Consider the following 15,929-nt stretch of genomic DNA (forward strand, 5'->3'; position numbering starts at 1 on the left):
CGTGCACGGGCCGGGAGGTTCATTAATGCACACAACCGTGCGCTCCGGCATTTAAATCAAAAATTATCGTTTAACACTAATAATCCCTGAAGAGGTTCCACCAGTAACGGTGGTTCTGAAACGCGTAGGATTAACGATAGAGTATCACAACTAACAATTTAACTTTGAGAAGAATACTGGTCAGTGATCTTGTAATAGGGGGCTTGCTACCAAACCTTGGAGGTTTTGACCCTATTGCTGACCAGAGTATTGTACGTGGCTTTAAGAGCCGGACGAGCGCAACATAGCGCAAGGTGTAGCGTGGTACGGCGCTATTACTAGTCAATCATTGGGATTCAGCATATATATTATAATAGCTGACCTAATGATTGAGCCTGTTAATTTGGCTCTAAGGGCCCATTTTTAAGAATATCTTAATAAATTTATTTTAATCGTTCAAATCAGGCAGTCATATTTGTTTGCCAAAGAGATCAAATACTTATTTCTCTGTGCACAATGCAAATAAATATATATAATTTTGACTATGTGATTTTCTGTTTTTTTTTAAATATAATCTATCTCTCACTGGTAAAATTAACCTAGCCTAAAAATTTTAGACTGTTCATGTCTTTGACAGTGGGCAAACATACAAAATCAGCAAGGGATCAAATACTTATTTCCTTCACTGTATATGGGAATTATCTGTGTCTAGTCCTGTATGTGGGGGCACTCTAGCTTGTAGTATATATTGGGATGCTCTCTGTTTGGTACTGAATATGGGGGCACTTTGTAGCTTGTTTGTATATGAGGATGCTCTCTGGCTGGTACTGTATATGGGGGGGCACTCTCTAGCTTGTATTTTATACGGGGATGCTCTCTGGCTGGTACTCTTTATGAGGTACTCTTTAGTTGATACTGTATAAAGAGATGCTCTCTGGTACTGTATGTGGGGGTACTCTCTGTCTGGTACTGTACATGGGGGCCCTCTCTAGCTTGTACTGTATATGGGCATACTCTCTGGTACTGTACATGGGGCACTCTCTTGATTGTACTGTATATGGGGATGTTCTCTGGGTGGTACTGTATATTGGGGGCACTCTCTAGCTTGTACTGTATATAGGTATGCTCTCTGGCTTAGGTTCCGATAATGGGTTCCGTCAGTCCTTTCCGTCAGGGGAACCTATCAACGGAAAGGCAAACAGAAGCCATAGCTCCTGGTGAAGCCCCTGGTGTGACTGTCCATATGTGGACAGTGATGACAGAGGCTCTTCCTGAAGTGGAATCCCCGGACAGAGCATTGCCAACGCTTTAGCCGGGTATTCCCCTCCTGGAGAAGCCCCTGGCGTCACTGTCCATATATGGAAAGTGGCGTCAGGGGCTCTTCCTGAAGCGGAATCCCCAGCCAGAGCATTGTCAACTGGAGAGAAATCACCGGCCACAGCGTGACCGACGCCCTGGCCAGGCATTCCCCTCCTGGGGAAGCCCCTGGTGTCACTGTCCATGTATGGACAGTGGCGTCAGGGGCTCTTCCTGAAGCGGAATCCCCAGCCAGAGCATTGTCAACTGGAGAGAAATCACCGCCCACAGCGTGACCGACGCCCTGGCCAGGGATTCCCCTCCTGGGGAAGTTCCTGGTGTCACTGTCCATGTATGGACAGTGGCGTCAGGGGCTCTTCCTGAGGCGGAATCCCCAGCCAGAGCATTGCCGACGCTCTGGCCGGGAATTCCCCTTTTGGGGAAGCCCCTGACGTCACTGTCCATATATGGACAGTGACGTCAGGGGCTCTTCCTGAAGCGGTATCTCCGGTCAAAGCATTGCTGACGCTCTGGCCGGGGATTGCCCCTCCTGGAGAGGAATTCCTGGCCACAACGTGACCGACGCTCTGGCCAGGAATTCCCCTCCTGGAGAAGCACCTGGCGTCACTGTCCACATACGGACAGTGACGACAGGGGCTCTCCCTGAAGCAGAATCCCCGGCCAGAGCATTGCCGACGCTCTGGTCGGGGATTCCCCTCCTGGAGAAGCCCATGGCGTCACTGTCCATAAATGGACAGCGTCGTCAGGGGCTCTTCCTGAAGCGGAATCCCTGGCTAGGGCATTGCCAACGCTCTGGCCAGGGTTTCCCACTTCTGGAGAGTGCTCTGGCTGGGGATTTCGCTCCTAGAGGGAGCCCCAATGGATCTACAGGAGGCGGGGGTTAGCGCTATCTACAGGTAGGGTGGCGCTATCTTCAAGGCGGGTGTGGCACTATCTACATGGCCACTGTGGCACTATATGGGCACCATCTACATGGACACTGGCACTTTATATGTGGGAATAGGCACTTAATATCTGGGCACTGTGGCACTATGTGGACACTGTGGCACTATCTACATGGGCACTATGGCACTATATTGGCACCACCTACATGGGCACTGTGGTACTTTATATGTGGGCACTGTGGCACTATGTGCGCACTGTGGTGGTATGTGAGCACTAGCACCATCTATGTGGGCACTATCTACAGTAAGCACGGTGGCTCTATCTACAGGGCATTGTTGCAATATGGGGCAGCTATACTGTATGGGGGCATCTGTGTGGGCATTATACTGTATGGGGGCAGCTATGGGGGCATTATGTTGTAATGAGGCAGCTATGGGTCATTATGCTGTAGGTGGACAGCTATGGGGCATTATACTTTATGGTGGCATCTGTGTGGGTATTATACTGTATTGGGTCATCTGTGTTGGCTTATCCTGTATGGGTGTATGTATGGGGGCATTATACTGTGCGGGGGCAGCTATTTAGCATTATACTCTGTGGGCGGCAGCTATAGTGGCATTATACTGTCTGGGGGTTCTATGGGGGCATTATACTGTGGGGAGGCACTATGGGAGCATGATACTGCGTGGCTGAACAGGGTTTGTATGGGCGGGGTTAGAGGCGTGGCTTAAAATAAAAAAATTGCGTGCCGCATCGATTGTCCCTCTTTGCGATACTTGAAAGATCAGAGGTATGGTGTATATGTCCCAGGCGGTGTCCCACTGTCCTGGGCGGCCGGTGGTATGTTCCCGGCTCCTCAGGGTGCAGATACAGTTGAATCCAATGCTGGAGCAGGAAGCCAACAGCTCCCTACTTCAGCATTCACTGTATAACACTAGTTGGGAGCAGCTCGGCACAGACAGGCGCGATGCAGCAACGTCATTGCGCCTGTCTGCGCGAGCGGCTCATAGCACAGACCGGAGGAGCAGAGGGATCTCATCCACTTGTCATGGGAACGAAGTTAGGTAAGTATTTTTAACTTTTTTTTTTTTGGGCAATATGGGGGCATTATAGTGGGTATGGCAGCTGCTATTGGGAGATTATACTGTGTGGGGGCAGTTATGGAGCATTATATTGTATAGGGGCAGCTAAGGGTTGTTATACTGTGTGGGGGCAGCTATGGGGCATTATATTGTATGGAGAAGCTATTTGGACATTATACTGTATGGGGGCAAACTGTATAGGGGTAGCTGTGGGGGCATTATAATGTATGGGAGAAGCTATTGGGGCATTATACTGTATAGGGGCATCTGTGGGGGTATTATACTGTATTAGGGCAGCTATAGGGCATTATACTGTGTGGGGCAGCTGTAGGGGGCATTATACTGTATAGGAGCATCTGTGGGGTATTATACTGTATTAGGGCAGCTATAGGGCATTATACTGTGTGGGGCAGCTGTAGGGGGCATTATACTATGTGGGGACAGCAATGGGGCATTATATGGTTTTAGGGCAGCTATAGGGCATTAGACTGCGTGGGGCACTATGGGGCATTAGACTGTGTGGGGCACTATGGGGCATTAGACTGTGTGGGGCACTATGGGACATTAGACTGTGTGGGGCACTATGGGGCATTAGACTGCGTGGGGCACTATGGGGCATTAGACTGTGTGGGGCACTATGGGACATTAGACTGTGTGGGGCACTATGGGGCATTAGACTGCGTGGGGCACTATGGGGCATGAGACTGTGTGGGGCACTATGGGACATTAGACTGCGTGGGGCACTATGGGGCATTAGACTGTGTGGGGCACTATGGGACATTAGACTGTGTGGGGCACTATGGGGCATTAGACTGCGTGGGGCACTATGGGACATTAGACTGCGTGGGGCACTATGGGGCATGAGACTGTGTGGGGCATTATACTGTGTTGGTGGCTCTCTGGGAGCATTATATTGTGTGGGCTGAGCTGGATGTGCATTGGCGGACATTGTGCGGGGTTAGAGGTGTGGCTCACGGTTGCTTTATTGTTCCTGATTGGCTATGGACTGGATGGTGGGAGTTAATACAAGCTGCTGTTTGGCTGGCTGGGTTTTCTGATACAGAGCGGGATCGCATTTGAAATTCTTGGCGCTCCACAGTGTCAGCGCTGGTTTCCCGCTCTCCGGTCTTTTTCCCCCTCAGCTCCGCAGACATGAACTGCCTCAATGTGGCCGAAATCATGCCCGTCTCCCCCAGCAAGATACGTGGTCAGATCCAGGCGAGTATCCAGCTCCCCGCTGCGTCATAGGCAGTGTATATATTGTGTATGTACCGCCGGCTGTATAGGAAGCGCCTTTATATTTGTTTATTGATGTCTTTTGACCTTTGAGGGGTGAATATTTTTGGAGCAGCGTTGTGTAAGTAAATGACCCCCTGGGCACCGCCATGTGGGCACAACATATCTAAAGGGCACCCGATTTAACCTTTTTATATACTTTCTTAAAGGAACAGTGACGTCAGTCCCTTAACCCCTCAATGACCAGGTTTTTGTTCTCCTTTTTGGCTCTTTCCATAATCAGTAATTTTATATATTTTTTTTTTTTTTCAATAAATAATAAAAAAAGGATTGTTTGTGCAGTTTCCATATCAAAATCCGCTTTTTATTCCCGGGTGGCATTTGGTTGCTCACGGGGAAAAAAAGTGGCATGCTTTTTTGTTAAGCTCTTTTCACACGCAGTTTTTTGCAGGCAGAAAAAAAATCATCTGCCTCAGAAGGTAATGCAAGGACAACGGAGAGTCACAGGTTTTTTCAGATTTTCATGTTCGTTTTTTTTCCTCCCCACATTCCGGAAGCCATAACGCCTTTATTTTTCCGTCTATATAGTACTATGAGGGCTTGATTTTTGTGGGACGAGTTGTAGTTTTTAATATCATTTTGGCATAAATGCAACGTTTTGATCACTTTCATTTTTTGTGGGAGATGAGGTGACCAAAAAATAGAGATTCTGGCGTTTACATTTTTTTTTTTTTTTTACGGCGTTCACCGTGCGGGTTAAATAATGATAAATTGTAATAGATCAGACTTTTATGGACGCGGCGATACCAATTATGTTTATTTACTTAATTTTTTTACTATGCTCTAGGGGGAAAATGGGAAAAGGTTTTTTTTGAACGTTTAATAACTTATTTATATTTTACACAAAAAAAACCAACTTTAACTCATTTTTACTTTTTTTTATTAGTCCCCCATAGGAGACTTCAACCAGTGATCGTTAGATCGCTTGCACGATATACTGCAATACTGATGTATTGCAGTATATCGTGATTCTAACAGGCAACTATTAAGATAGGTTTACAAAGATGGCGGACCTGGGGTCTTCATTAGGCCCCCAGGCAGCCATAGCAACCATTGCCCCCCTGCGATTGCGTTGCGGGTGCAGCGATGAGCTGTTAGAGGGGGTTGCCCCCCTCTTTCTAACTATTTAAATGCTGCGGTCGCTGTTGACCATGGCATTTAACGAGTTAAACGAGCGAGATCGCGCTCGAGCGCGATGCCATTCATTACTCAGTGTCAGCTGTAACATACAGCCGACACCAGCATCGTATGAAGCGGGGTCACTGCGTGAGCCCGTTCCATACTTTCCCTACCTGACTATAACGTAACTGTATGTCGGGAATGGGTTAAACACTAGAGTGTAAATAAAGCGCCTCGTATGCACTACAATGTGTTTTCCCATTGATCTCAATGGCAAGTGGTTTTGATGCATTTTTCAGGGTGAACTTGGCCTTACCCTTAGAGCAGGAGCTGAGCTGTCATTAGATGCCCATGCTGGGATTTATTCCTTGGCGGTGCTGAAGAGTGAGGCCCGTTAGTTACCGCCGTAAGGAAGCGTATTGACTGTCAGTCGGGTTGAAGGACAGGGTTATGACTGGTTTGCCCTCATGAGCGCGGCTGTTCTCACCTCACGATTGCTTGTGGGGAGGGGGGGGGGGGTCTGGCTGCTAGAACCCCTAGTAATCTGCTGTCATTGCGGGAGGAATTGGTCACCTGCGGGTGAATGGCGACCCTAGAATACGAGATCATGCCATGTACTGGGTAATAGGGGCCGGGTCTCCCTCTCAGGACCCCAGTGTTTCTGCGCATAAATAAAGCACTTTAATTGCTAGAAATACAATTCCCTATAATCCGTTCACCAAAGGCAATTGCTGTAAACCCGGCCTCGTGTGACGCGGGAAATGTAACCTCCTTCTACTTGTCTTTCAGGTGATTCTTGGGCCCATGTTTTCAGGGAAAAGGTAAGAGCCATTCCTTCTCCGTGGGTGAGGATGATGGGGGTGATGATTTTCTGACGTTTACCCTTTATATTTGCTCGTCTGTTTGCAGCACGGAGCTGATGCGTAGAGTGCGGCGGTTTCAGGTAGCGCAGTATAGATGTATCCTGATAAAGTACGCCAAAGACACACGCTACAGCAAGGAGCAGCTAGCCACTCACGACCGGTAAGCAGAGCGCGTCTTATTCTTGGAGACAGCCATGGTGATAGCGACAATATAATGGGGGTGTTCACTTTTGCAACCAACTGTTTTTTTTTTTCTCCGATCTCTAGAAAATGGAAAACGAAGCAACTTTGCAGATGTTAATGCAAAGGGTGATTGTCGTTCGGGGTGGGTGGGTCCAGGTCTTGACAGTCACTGATTGCAGAGACAAATTGGCAGAAGTGCTCAGCTAATCGCTCTGCTTGTCTGTCTTAGGGGACGCGAGCAGAGAGGTGTGCTTTTGTTTTATGTATGCAGCACCTATGCATATTTATGTATCTACATAATACGAAATAAATAAACCCAGTGTAGCCTGATCCTGGTCTTAATCCTATACTTTCCTGTCCTTCCTCTTCTTGCTGATCAACAGACAGTAGGAGAGGAGACATGACTACAGGGTTGGTTTGTCTGTAACCATGGAGACACACAGGTCAGCATATGAGCCGTATACGCAAGACAGTGTTTTTGTTTTTTAGGAAGACTGATTTAGAGCTCCAAATTACTTGCATAGGATTAATTGATATTATTCAGTCACCACTAGGGGGAGCTCACTACATATGCATTTTTACAGCTCCTGGTGATCTCTGTAATCTCTATAGTAGCTCCCCCTGGTGGAGCTTAGGTGTGTGAATTATTTAAACCTTCTGTCTCCGCAGGCACACCATGTCTGCCGTTTCTGCGTGTAATCTGGCTGATGTGTTTTCGGAGGCGCTCATCTACTCTGTGATAGGAATCGATGAGGGCCAGTTTGTAAGTGTAGCCAGAACTTTTAGTAATATAAGATCTAGAAATATAGAGGGGGAGAATTTTTTTTTAAATTTTATTATTTTTACTTTTGCAGTTCCCAGATGTTGTCGAGTTCTGTGAAGACATGGCCAATAAAGGCAAAACTGTAATCGTAGCCGCACTGGATGGTACTTTTCAGAGGAAGGTGAGTAAACTGGAGACACTGCACAATGGTGGACTGATCCTTGTAGCTATTGTATAATCGCCTGCACCATTATTCTCGCTGCTCTCGCCAGTTCAATTCTCCATTGATATCAGTGACTTCACAACCGTTTTGTTAGCGGAGGTGTCTAATGGCGGCCTCTTTCAGCCTGTTAAAGTCTATAGGAGTAATGGAAACCACTGTGCAAACAACCACTCTGCTTGTAGAACGGGTCTAGAGACACTTGTTCTGGTAGGTGGAGGTCTCTTTAGATTTTCTCTGTTGGGTTCTAACCTTATTAAAGGGATTCTCAGCTTTGGACAATCTCTACTTGTTGAAAGGCTCCCCCTGATCAGTGTCCCACTGCGATCAGCTGTTATCTTTGGGGAAACCTGGCAGTAAGTGTTCAGTTTCCCTGCAGTGCCACCATAGGGGATATGAAGCATTACACAGTGGCCATTCAGATCAATGGGTTGTCTGTATAACACAGGACCGGTCCTCCAGAGCGAGAGATATCCTTTGTAACTGCTCTCCACTTTGGCCAAGAGATGAGGATGCTGAACGGAACTCAGAATTTCCTAGTAGGATATAGGTAAATGGATTTCTGGACTGGTGCAGTAGATGACGTCCTCTGTGTCTTGTCTTTTTCACAGGCTTTTGGTGACATCCTCAATTTAGTGCCTTTAGCAGAGAGTGTGGTAAAGCTGAATGCTGTGTGCATGGGGTGCTACCGGGAGGCCTCATACACCAAACGACTGGGAGCTGAGAAAGAGGTAACGATAGTAGTGGAATATTACTGGTCACATTTACAGAATGTACTAGATTTAAGGGTATATACACTTTAGCAAAAATACAATAATTTTGTGTATGCAGCTCCTATGCAGGCCTGTCTCTGTGGTTATGGACTACAAACAAATCGTTCCCCTCTTCTACTGTTTATAGGCTAGCAAAAAGAAGGGGCTGTAATGAAGGGGGAAAGACTGTAGGATCAGACACGCAGGGTGTGTGTGTCATTTGCATTCTGGATCACCTCTGTTTTGAAACTCCAACAGAGCAGGGCATCCTGGGAATTCTATTACTGCATTCAGATGTATGGAATGTATTTTTAAATACCAAGATTTCTGCCACATGTGAACATACCCTTAATGTGTTAAAGAGGCTCTGTCACCAGATTTTGCAACCCCTATCTGCTATTGCAGCAGATCGGCGCTGCAATGGAGATAAGAGGAACGTTTTTATTTTTTTTAAAACGAGCATTTTTGGCCAAGTTATGACCATTTTTGTATTTATGCAAATGAGGCTTGCAAAAGTCCAACTGGGCGTGTTTACAGTAAAAGTCCAACTGGGCGTGTATTATGTGCGTACATCGGGGCGTGTTTACTTCTTTTACTAGCTGGGCGTTCTGACGAGAAGTATCATCCACTTCTCTTCAGAACGCCCAGCTTCTGGCAGTGCAGACACACAGCGTGTTCTCCAGAGATCACGCTGTGACGTCACTCACTTCCTGCCCCAGATCCTGCATCGTGTCGGACGAGCGAGGACACATCGGCACCAGAGGCTACAGTTGATTCTGCAGCAGCATCGGCGTTTGCAGGTAAGTCGATGTAGCTACTTACCTGCTGATGCTGCTGCAGAATCAACTGTAGCCTCTGGTGCCGATGTGGCCGACACGATGCAGGACCTGGGGCAGGAAGTGAGTGACGTCACAGCGTGATCTCTCGAGAACACGCTGTGTCTGCACTGCCAGAAGCTGGGTGGTAACGAACAGAAGTGGATGATGCTGATTCGTCAGCATCATACACTCCCATTCCTAACGCCCAGCTAGTAAAAAGTAAAAACTCCCCGATGTACACACAATACACGCCCAGTTGTACTTTTGCAAGCCTCATTTGCATAAATACAAAAATGGTCATAACTTGGCCAAAAATGCTCGTTTTTTAAAAATAAAAACGTTACTGTAATCTACATTGCAGCGCCTATCTCCTGCAATAGCAGATAGGGGTTGCAAAATCTGGTGACAGAGCCTCTTAGTATGGGGTCTGGACTTAGAGTAATGTCCTGTTGCTTTTTAAATGTAATGTGTCGCTAGAAAAAAAATATATATATTTTTTTTTTTTTTTAGTTAAACAGTTACTGTATAAGTGATTAAACATTGTTCTAATTTTTTTTACTTTTTTCACGAGTCAGGAAATATTATAAATTCGATTCTAATTTATAACATTTCCCAGTGCTGGTCACTAGATGGAGCGATTCCCAAAATTGCAGCATTGGCATGTGGTAAAGCAACCACATTGCTTTATGCTGCAAAATTTGAGAAAACTCACTTGCTATAGTGTGCTCAAACAATCCCCCCTCCTTTATCCTGGCTAGTGCCAGGAGACAGGAGGGGATTGAACGGTCAAACCTCCTACGCTGTCGCCATTTTTTGAGCGAACACACAGTGTAGTACGTTTACATACAGTAGTAATCACACACGAAAACACGTACATACACAGAAATAACTTACCTGCTCCTGCCGCCGCCGCTGCTCCCTCCGCTCCGTCTGCTACCTCCGCTCCAAGTGCATAAGTCCGGAAGCTGCGACCGGAAGTAGTAATCTTACTGTCCGGCCGCGGCTTCCGGTCCACAAGAAAATGGCGCCGGACGTCGCTCGGCCGAAGACCTTCAATTTGGACTGTGTGGGAGCGGCGCATGCGCCGTTCCCACACAGACGGCGTACAGCATAGTGGATGGAACGGGTCCCGTTCGCATTCACTATGGGGATGTATGTGCCGTATTCTATGTCTGTGTGTCGTTAAACGACACATACAGAGATGGAAAAAAAAATAGCAGCCCCATAGACAAGAAAAAGTGAAAAAATGAAAAAAAGTAAAACACAAACACACAAAGTTTTTTGTTTTTTTTAACAAAACAAAGCAAATTGATATAAAAAAAATGTTTTTCGCGACACTCGTCCTTTAACCATTTTTCACTTTGCACTACCCTTTCCTTCCTGCAGGTGGAGGTAATTGGAGGAGCGGACAAATACCACTCTGTTTGCCGACCGTGCTACTTCCGGAATCTGCAGCCGAGGGAGGGGAAGGAGAATCTGCTTCTCACACTTAAGGACAAAGCATCTGCGCCAATCAGCTGTAAATCCCTCACACCTCGGAAACCTTTGTCACAGCTACAGAGCTCTTAATCATAAGCACTTGCTCCAGACAGTGGAGGATCTGGTCAGTAGGTGGCGCCAGAGGATTGCGCTGAAGCCACACTTACTAATTGCTGGCAATGGGTGCAGGCAGGGTGCATGGCTGAAAATGTTGTTTTAAAGTAATGGCATTTTTTAGTCTAAAATATTTTTTTTGCATTTATTTTTATTTTTTTACTCTGCCCGGGAGTTGACGGACTATTGACCTAACTAATGAATTGTTGTGTTTTGTTACAATTAAACTGTAACTGAATGTTTGACAAACTTCTGATGTCCTAGTGACAAGTCAGTGCTCAGATCCCCACCAATCAAAACTTCTGAGGCCCACACTAATCGCTAGAACAAAGCAGCAGAAGCGCTTGTGTGAGCGCTCAGCCGCTCGTCTGTTCGGCTTTTGCCATAAAGCCTATGTGTCGGAGTACATGCTCATAGACTCTATTGGGCCCGTACTCTGATACATTGATTTTTGGAAAAAGCTGAACCGACACGAAGCGGCTGAGTGCTCACGCAAGCACTTGTGCTGCTTCATATTAGCAATTGGTGGGGGTCTCAGTGCTCGGATCCCCACCAATCAAAACTTCTGACATGCCTGAAGTTTGTCAAATGTTTAGTTAGAGTTTAAAGAGGCTTTGTCACCACATAAGTGGCCTATCTTCTACATAATGTGATCAGCGCTGTAATGTAGATTACAGCAGTTTTTTATTTATTTAGAAAAACGATCATTTTTAACGAAGTTATGACCTATTTTAGATCTATGCTAATTCGTTTCTTAATAGACAACTGGGCGTGTTTTATTATATGGCCAAGTGGGCGTTCTGGAGTGAAGTGTATGACGCTGACCAATCCGTGTCATACACTTTTCCCCATTCATTTAGTCAGCACATAGTGATCTTACTAGATCACTATGCACACACACACACGCATTAATAGACATCAGTTCCAGCTGGGAAGCGATGTCTATTCACAATCCTGACACCTCTAACGTTTGTGTGAGATTTACAGCACAGTAAGCGTAATCTTGCGAGAACACGCTGTAAATGACAGGCCAGCGTGATCTTGCTGTGCTGTTAATCACACACACATGTTACCTAAGTGTTAGGATTCTGAATAGACATCACGTCCTGGCTGGTAGTGATCGCTATTCATTGTCAGGACACTTGAGTAATGTTAATGTGTGTGTATATGCTGTGTAAATGAATGGAGAGGAGTGTATGACACTGATTGGTCAGCGTCCTACACTCCTCTATACAACGCCCACTTGGCCATACGCCCAGTTGTCCATTGAGAAACTCATTAGCATAAAGCTAATATAGGTCATAACTTTGTCAAAAATGATCGTTATTCTAAATAAAAAACACTGCTGTAATCTACATTACAGCGCCGATCACATCATGTACAATATAGAGCACTTATGATGTGGTGACAGAGACTCTTTAATGGAGGAATGCTCCATGGGACAGCGATTGTCTCCGTACTGTACAGGAAGCTCTGAGGTAAGTAGTACTGTGCTACTACTATCCATGACTGACACTTTCCATAGGGAAAGCCGATTTATGTGAACTTTAATGGGTGCTGCAAATTGCCACTTACTAATTTTCTATTGCATGCTGTTTATGTAGAGTATAGATTTACTTCCATCAGACGATCGTCTACCATAAATTTTTTCGGCAAAGCTGCAGTATAATGTGAGGTAAGCAATAGACTCTGCTTATTGATTTGTTCTATCGGAACATGAATGGTAGGGCTCAATTTCGGCTATGTTCACAAACCAACTCCAGTCATATAAATTATTCTTCCTGTAGTGGAGGTCCATAGTGTAACTTTGATATCGAACTGGGTTTGGCCAGGCTGATGGTTAACTGGTCTTAAAGGGACCCTTAAAGAGGCTCTGTCACCAGATTATAAGTGCCCTATCTCCTACATAATCTGATCAGTGCTGTAATGTAGATAACAACAGTTTTAATTTTGAAAAACGTTCATTTTTGAGAAAGTTTTAAACCATTTTAGATTTATGCTAATTAGTTTCTTAATGACCAACTGGGTGTTGTAAAGAGGAGTGACCAATTAGTGACATACACTTCTCATTGTTCCAGCCCAGCTTCTGTCACTGCACAATTACACTGTGCTGGAACAATGAGAAGTGTAGGTCACTGATTGGTCAGCGTCATACACTCCTCTGTACAACACCCAGTTAGTAAAAAGTGAAAACACGCCCAGTTGTCTTAAACTAATTAGCATAAATCTAAACTAGCTCATAACTTGCTCAAAAATGATCGCTTTTCAAAATAAAAAACCACTGTCGCCTAATATTACAGCACCGATCAGACTATGTAGGAGATAGGGCACTAATAATCTTGTGACAGCCTCTTTAAGAGAAGCACGTTCCTGCAGGTTCTCTACCTGGGATGGAAATAAAGTAAAATCGTGCTCATGGGGGCAGGGGTTTAATGGACTTCCTGTTGGTTGTCCCGCTACATTCGGCTTCTTTCCAGCCTGAATGGCTAATGACCAGGAACAATGGACTGCACAGTAGATTCAGTAGCCCTATATTCCAGCTTTAGTGTCGTTTTTAAGTGTGACTGTCTTGGAAGCAATAATGTGCACCGCGCTGTTGTCACTTGGTAGCTCATACATTAAGGCCTTATTCACACGAACGTGTTATACGTCCGTGCTACACGTGTGATTTTTCACGCGCGTCGCACGGACCTATGTTAATGAATGGGGCCGTTCAGACTGTCAGTAAATTTCACGCAGTGTATGTGCGCTGCGTAAAACTCACGACATGTCCTATATTTGGCCGTGTTTCGCCCAGCACGCACCCATTGAAGTCAATGGGTGCGTGAAAAATCGCGCACGGCACACGGAAGCACTTCCGGGTGATGCGTGCTACAGTAGTAAAATAAATGAATGAAAACAGAAAAGCACCACGTGCTTTTCTGTTTGTAAACCTAAAACCAGAGTGTCATCATGATGGCGGCTGCACGAAAATCACGCAGCCACGCACCATATACTGATGCCACACAGACCGTTTACGCGTGCAAAACGGACATGTCTGTGTGAATAAGGCCTAAGTGATGCGATGTTGAGCAGAGCAAAAGGCTCCTTTCAGGTTAGAGAATATGGGCTCTGTCCTGTGGTACGTTTAATTGTACCATTGATATCGGCTTATGACTGGATTTGAAGTTAAAGGGGTATTGCGCTTTTTGGTTTATAATATATTTGCTATGTAGCGCCAACCCCCATATCTGTCAAGCGCGTTCACTATAGACATCACCACCAGTCCTAGTGATTTCCCATGGTAGCTGTGACTTCAGATCACTGAGGCTTGACATCAGACCTCACTGGGGCTCAGAATTGAATCATGGCTTCAGTAAACCATAATATGTTCTGGGATAGTATAGATATAGCGTATACACACTCGCCACTGCAGGGTTGTAACTATTAAACTCGAGCAGCTGCTTCCATGAAGCATTTTACATGGGTGATGTAGAGTTTTATATACACGTAGTGTCTATAGAGACAAAATGACACAATTTGGTGACTTTGATTTTACTTTTGCGTGTGGCTCCCAGCAAGGCTTATAGATATATAAATATCTCACACTTCTATTTACAGCGCCAATCTGTACAGACTTACCGCTTGTGCCACTCTTGGATAGACTGCTTAATTTTTGTGCTTTTATTGTTTATTTATTTTTTAGTAATAAAGTGTAAATGAATCACGTGACTTGAACTGCAATCCTTTTCTATATATATTTTTTTTAATCTTCAGTTTTAAAGTGCACCCTTGAAGAAAGACAGGTTTCAGAAAATACTAGGAAAGTAGCTAAGGGGTAACTCCGCTGCCGTAAGTGCCTCCACCTAATCTAAGTGATAACCGATAAGGGTTTTGTAGTTCCATGTGTATTGGGTCTGGTTGGTGTGACCTTGACTTCCTGTTTAGGTGACCACCTTTTCATTACATGTAGCTTCCGCTACAGAAGTGGTTTCAGGAAGTTTATCGCCTATGTTACTACCATGTATGCAGTCCCTCTCAGGTAATGTGGAAAGAACGCAGCTGTTACATAACATACAAAGTACAGGTCAAGGAACCAAGATGAATGTGTATGTGCTGTATATAGGAAGTAAGGCTGTGTTCACACGCTAAAGTAAAAACGGCTGTAAAATACGCAGTGGTTGTCAAGGGAGAAAAGCCTCTGCTCTTCAGCCGTGTGAAAGTATCCTAAGAACGGGACTGGAGAGAGATGTTAAAGGGGTTAAGATTAACTCCTTTCCACCCTATGACATACAGGAACTTTATGGTTTCTGCAAACTGTTGTAATAGGGTTTACTAGGATAACTCCAATCCTGGCCATTAAACCCCTACAATGCTGCGGTCAATGCATCTAAGTGGTAAGATGGAGAGGGCTCCCTCGCAACAGGGTTGTGGGGCTTCTACAGGCCTAATAATAGCCCCCAGATCTGCCCTGTACATAGGCACAATACATTGCCATATAGGCGTGTTGCAACATATTATAGAAGTGATAAAGTGATTGCATGTTCAAATCCCCTAAAGAACAGAAATGGTTTTGATGAGAAAATGTAAGAAATTTCCTTTCTATAACTGCACATAATTTGGTATTGCTGAACCCCTCATTTTATATATTTTCTCCTACAAAGAGAATGTCATAAAAAAAAAAACAACTTAGGCCCCATGCACATGACCGTAAAAAAAAACACCTATTTTTGCGGACCGCAATTGCGGTCCACGAAAACGGAGTCAGGCACTTTCATTGAACACTGACACCTTTCCGTAGCGTGGAAATGTTCTGGGAATTATGGAACATGGCCGTTCTTTTGCATTTTGTGGGCCGTGCTCCCATACTTTGTATGGGAGCACGGCCCGAAAATGCAGCTGTCAGTCAGCGGCCAGCCGTGCCCGTGATTGCGGGCACGGTCGTGTGCCCGCAATTGCGGGCCGTGAGTGCGGGCACGGTCGTGTGCATGGGGCCTTAAATGCAGCAATGGCTGTTTTTGTTTATCTAGTCTACCTAAAGAAAGGTTTAAAAAGTAATGCTGGCGTATGTACCTCCAAA

The 15,929-nt window shown here is 45.4% G+C and overlaps 1 protein-coding gene across 2 annotated transcripts; it reads left to right on the top strand.

Annotated features, from left to right (window-relative positions):
* Positions 1–4,346: 4,346 nt before the first annotated feature.
* Positions 4,347–11,520, top strand: TK1 (thymidine kinase 1). 2 transcript variants are annotated; one of them, XM_075845219.1, is made up of 7 exons: positions 4,347–4,527; positions 6,468–6,499; positions 6,588–6,701; positions 7,394–7,487; positions 7,579–7,668; positions 8,319–8,438; positions 10,664–11,520. In XM_075845219.1, the coding sequence occupies exons 1-7, from the start codon at positions 4,429–4,431 to the stop codon at positions 10,844–10,846; spliced, it is 732 nt and encodes a 243-aa protein (XP_075701334.1). In that variant the 5' UTR covers positions 4,347–4,428; the 3' UTR covers positions 10,847–11,520. The 2 variants fall into 2 exon arrangements, with proteins under 2 accessions (XP_075701334.1, XP_075701335.1); XM_075845220.1 differs by having other exon boundaries at positions 4,347–4,481.
* Positions 11,521–15,929: the final 4,409 nt, after the last annotated feature.

The sequence above is a fragment of the Rhinoderma darwinii genome, chromosome 13, assembly GCF_050947455.1.
Source record: "Rhinoderma darwinii isolate aRhiDar2 chromosome 13, aRhiDar2.hap1, whole genome shotgun sequence".
NCBI classification, from domain to species: Eukaryota; Metazoa; Chordata; class Amphibia; order Anura; family Rhinodermatidae; genus Rhinoderma; species Rhinoderma darwinii.

What these genes read in the sequence shown, in the direction of transcription:
- TK1 (XM_075845219.1), top strand. Translation starts at nt 4,429, where the DNA reads ATGTGGCCGAAATCATGCCCGTCTCCCCCAGCAAGATACGTGGTCAGA. An exon ending in ATAGGCAGTGTATATATTGT is followed by an intron (nt 4,528 to 6,467) that starts GTATGTACCGCC and finishes CTTGTCTTTCAG; the next exon opens with GTGATTCTTGGGCCCATGTT. An exon ending in CCCATGTTTTCAGGGAAAAG is followed by an intron (nt 6,500 to 6,587) that starts GTAAGAGCCATT and finishes GTCTGTTTGCAG; the next exon opens with CACGGAGCTGATGCGTAGAG.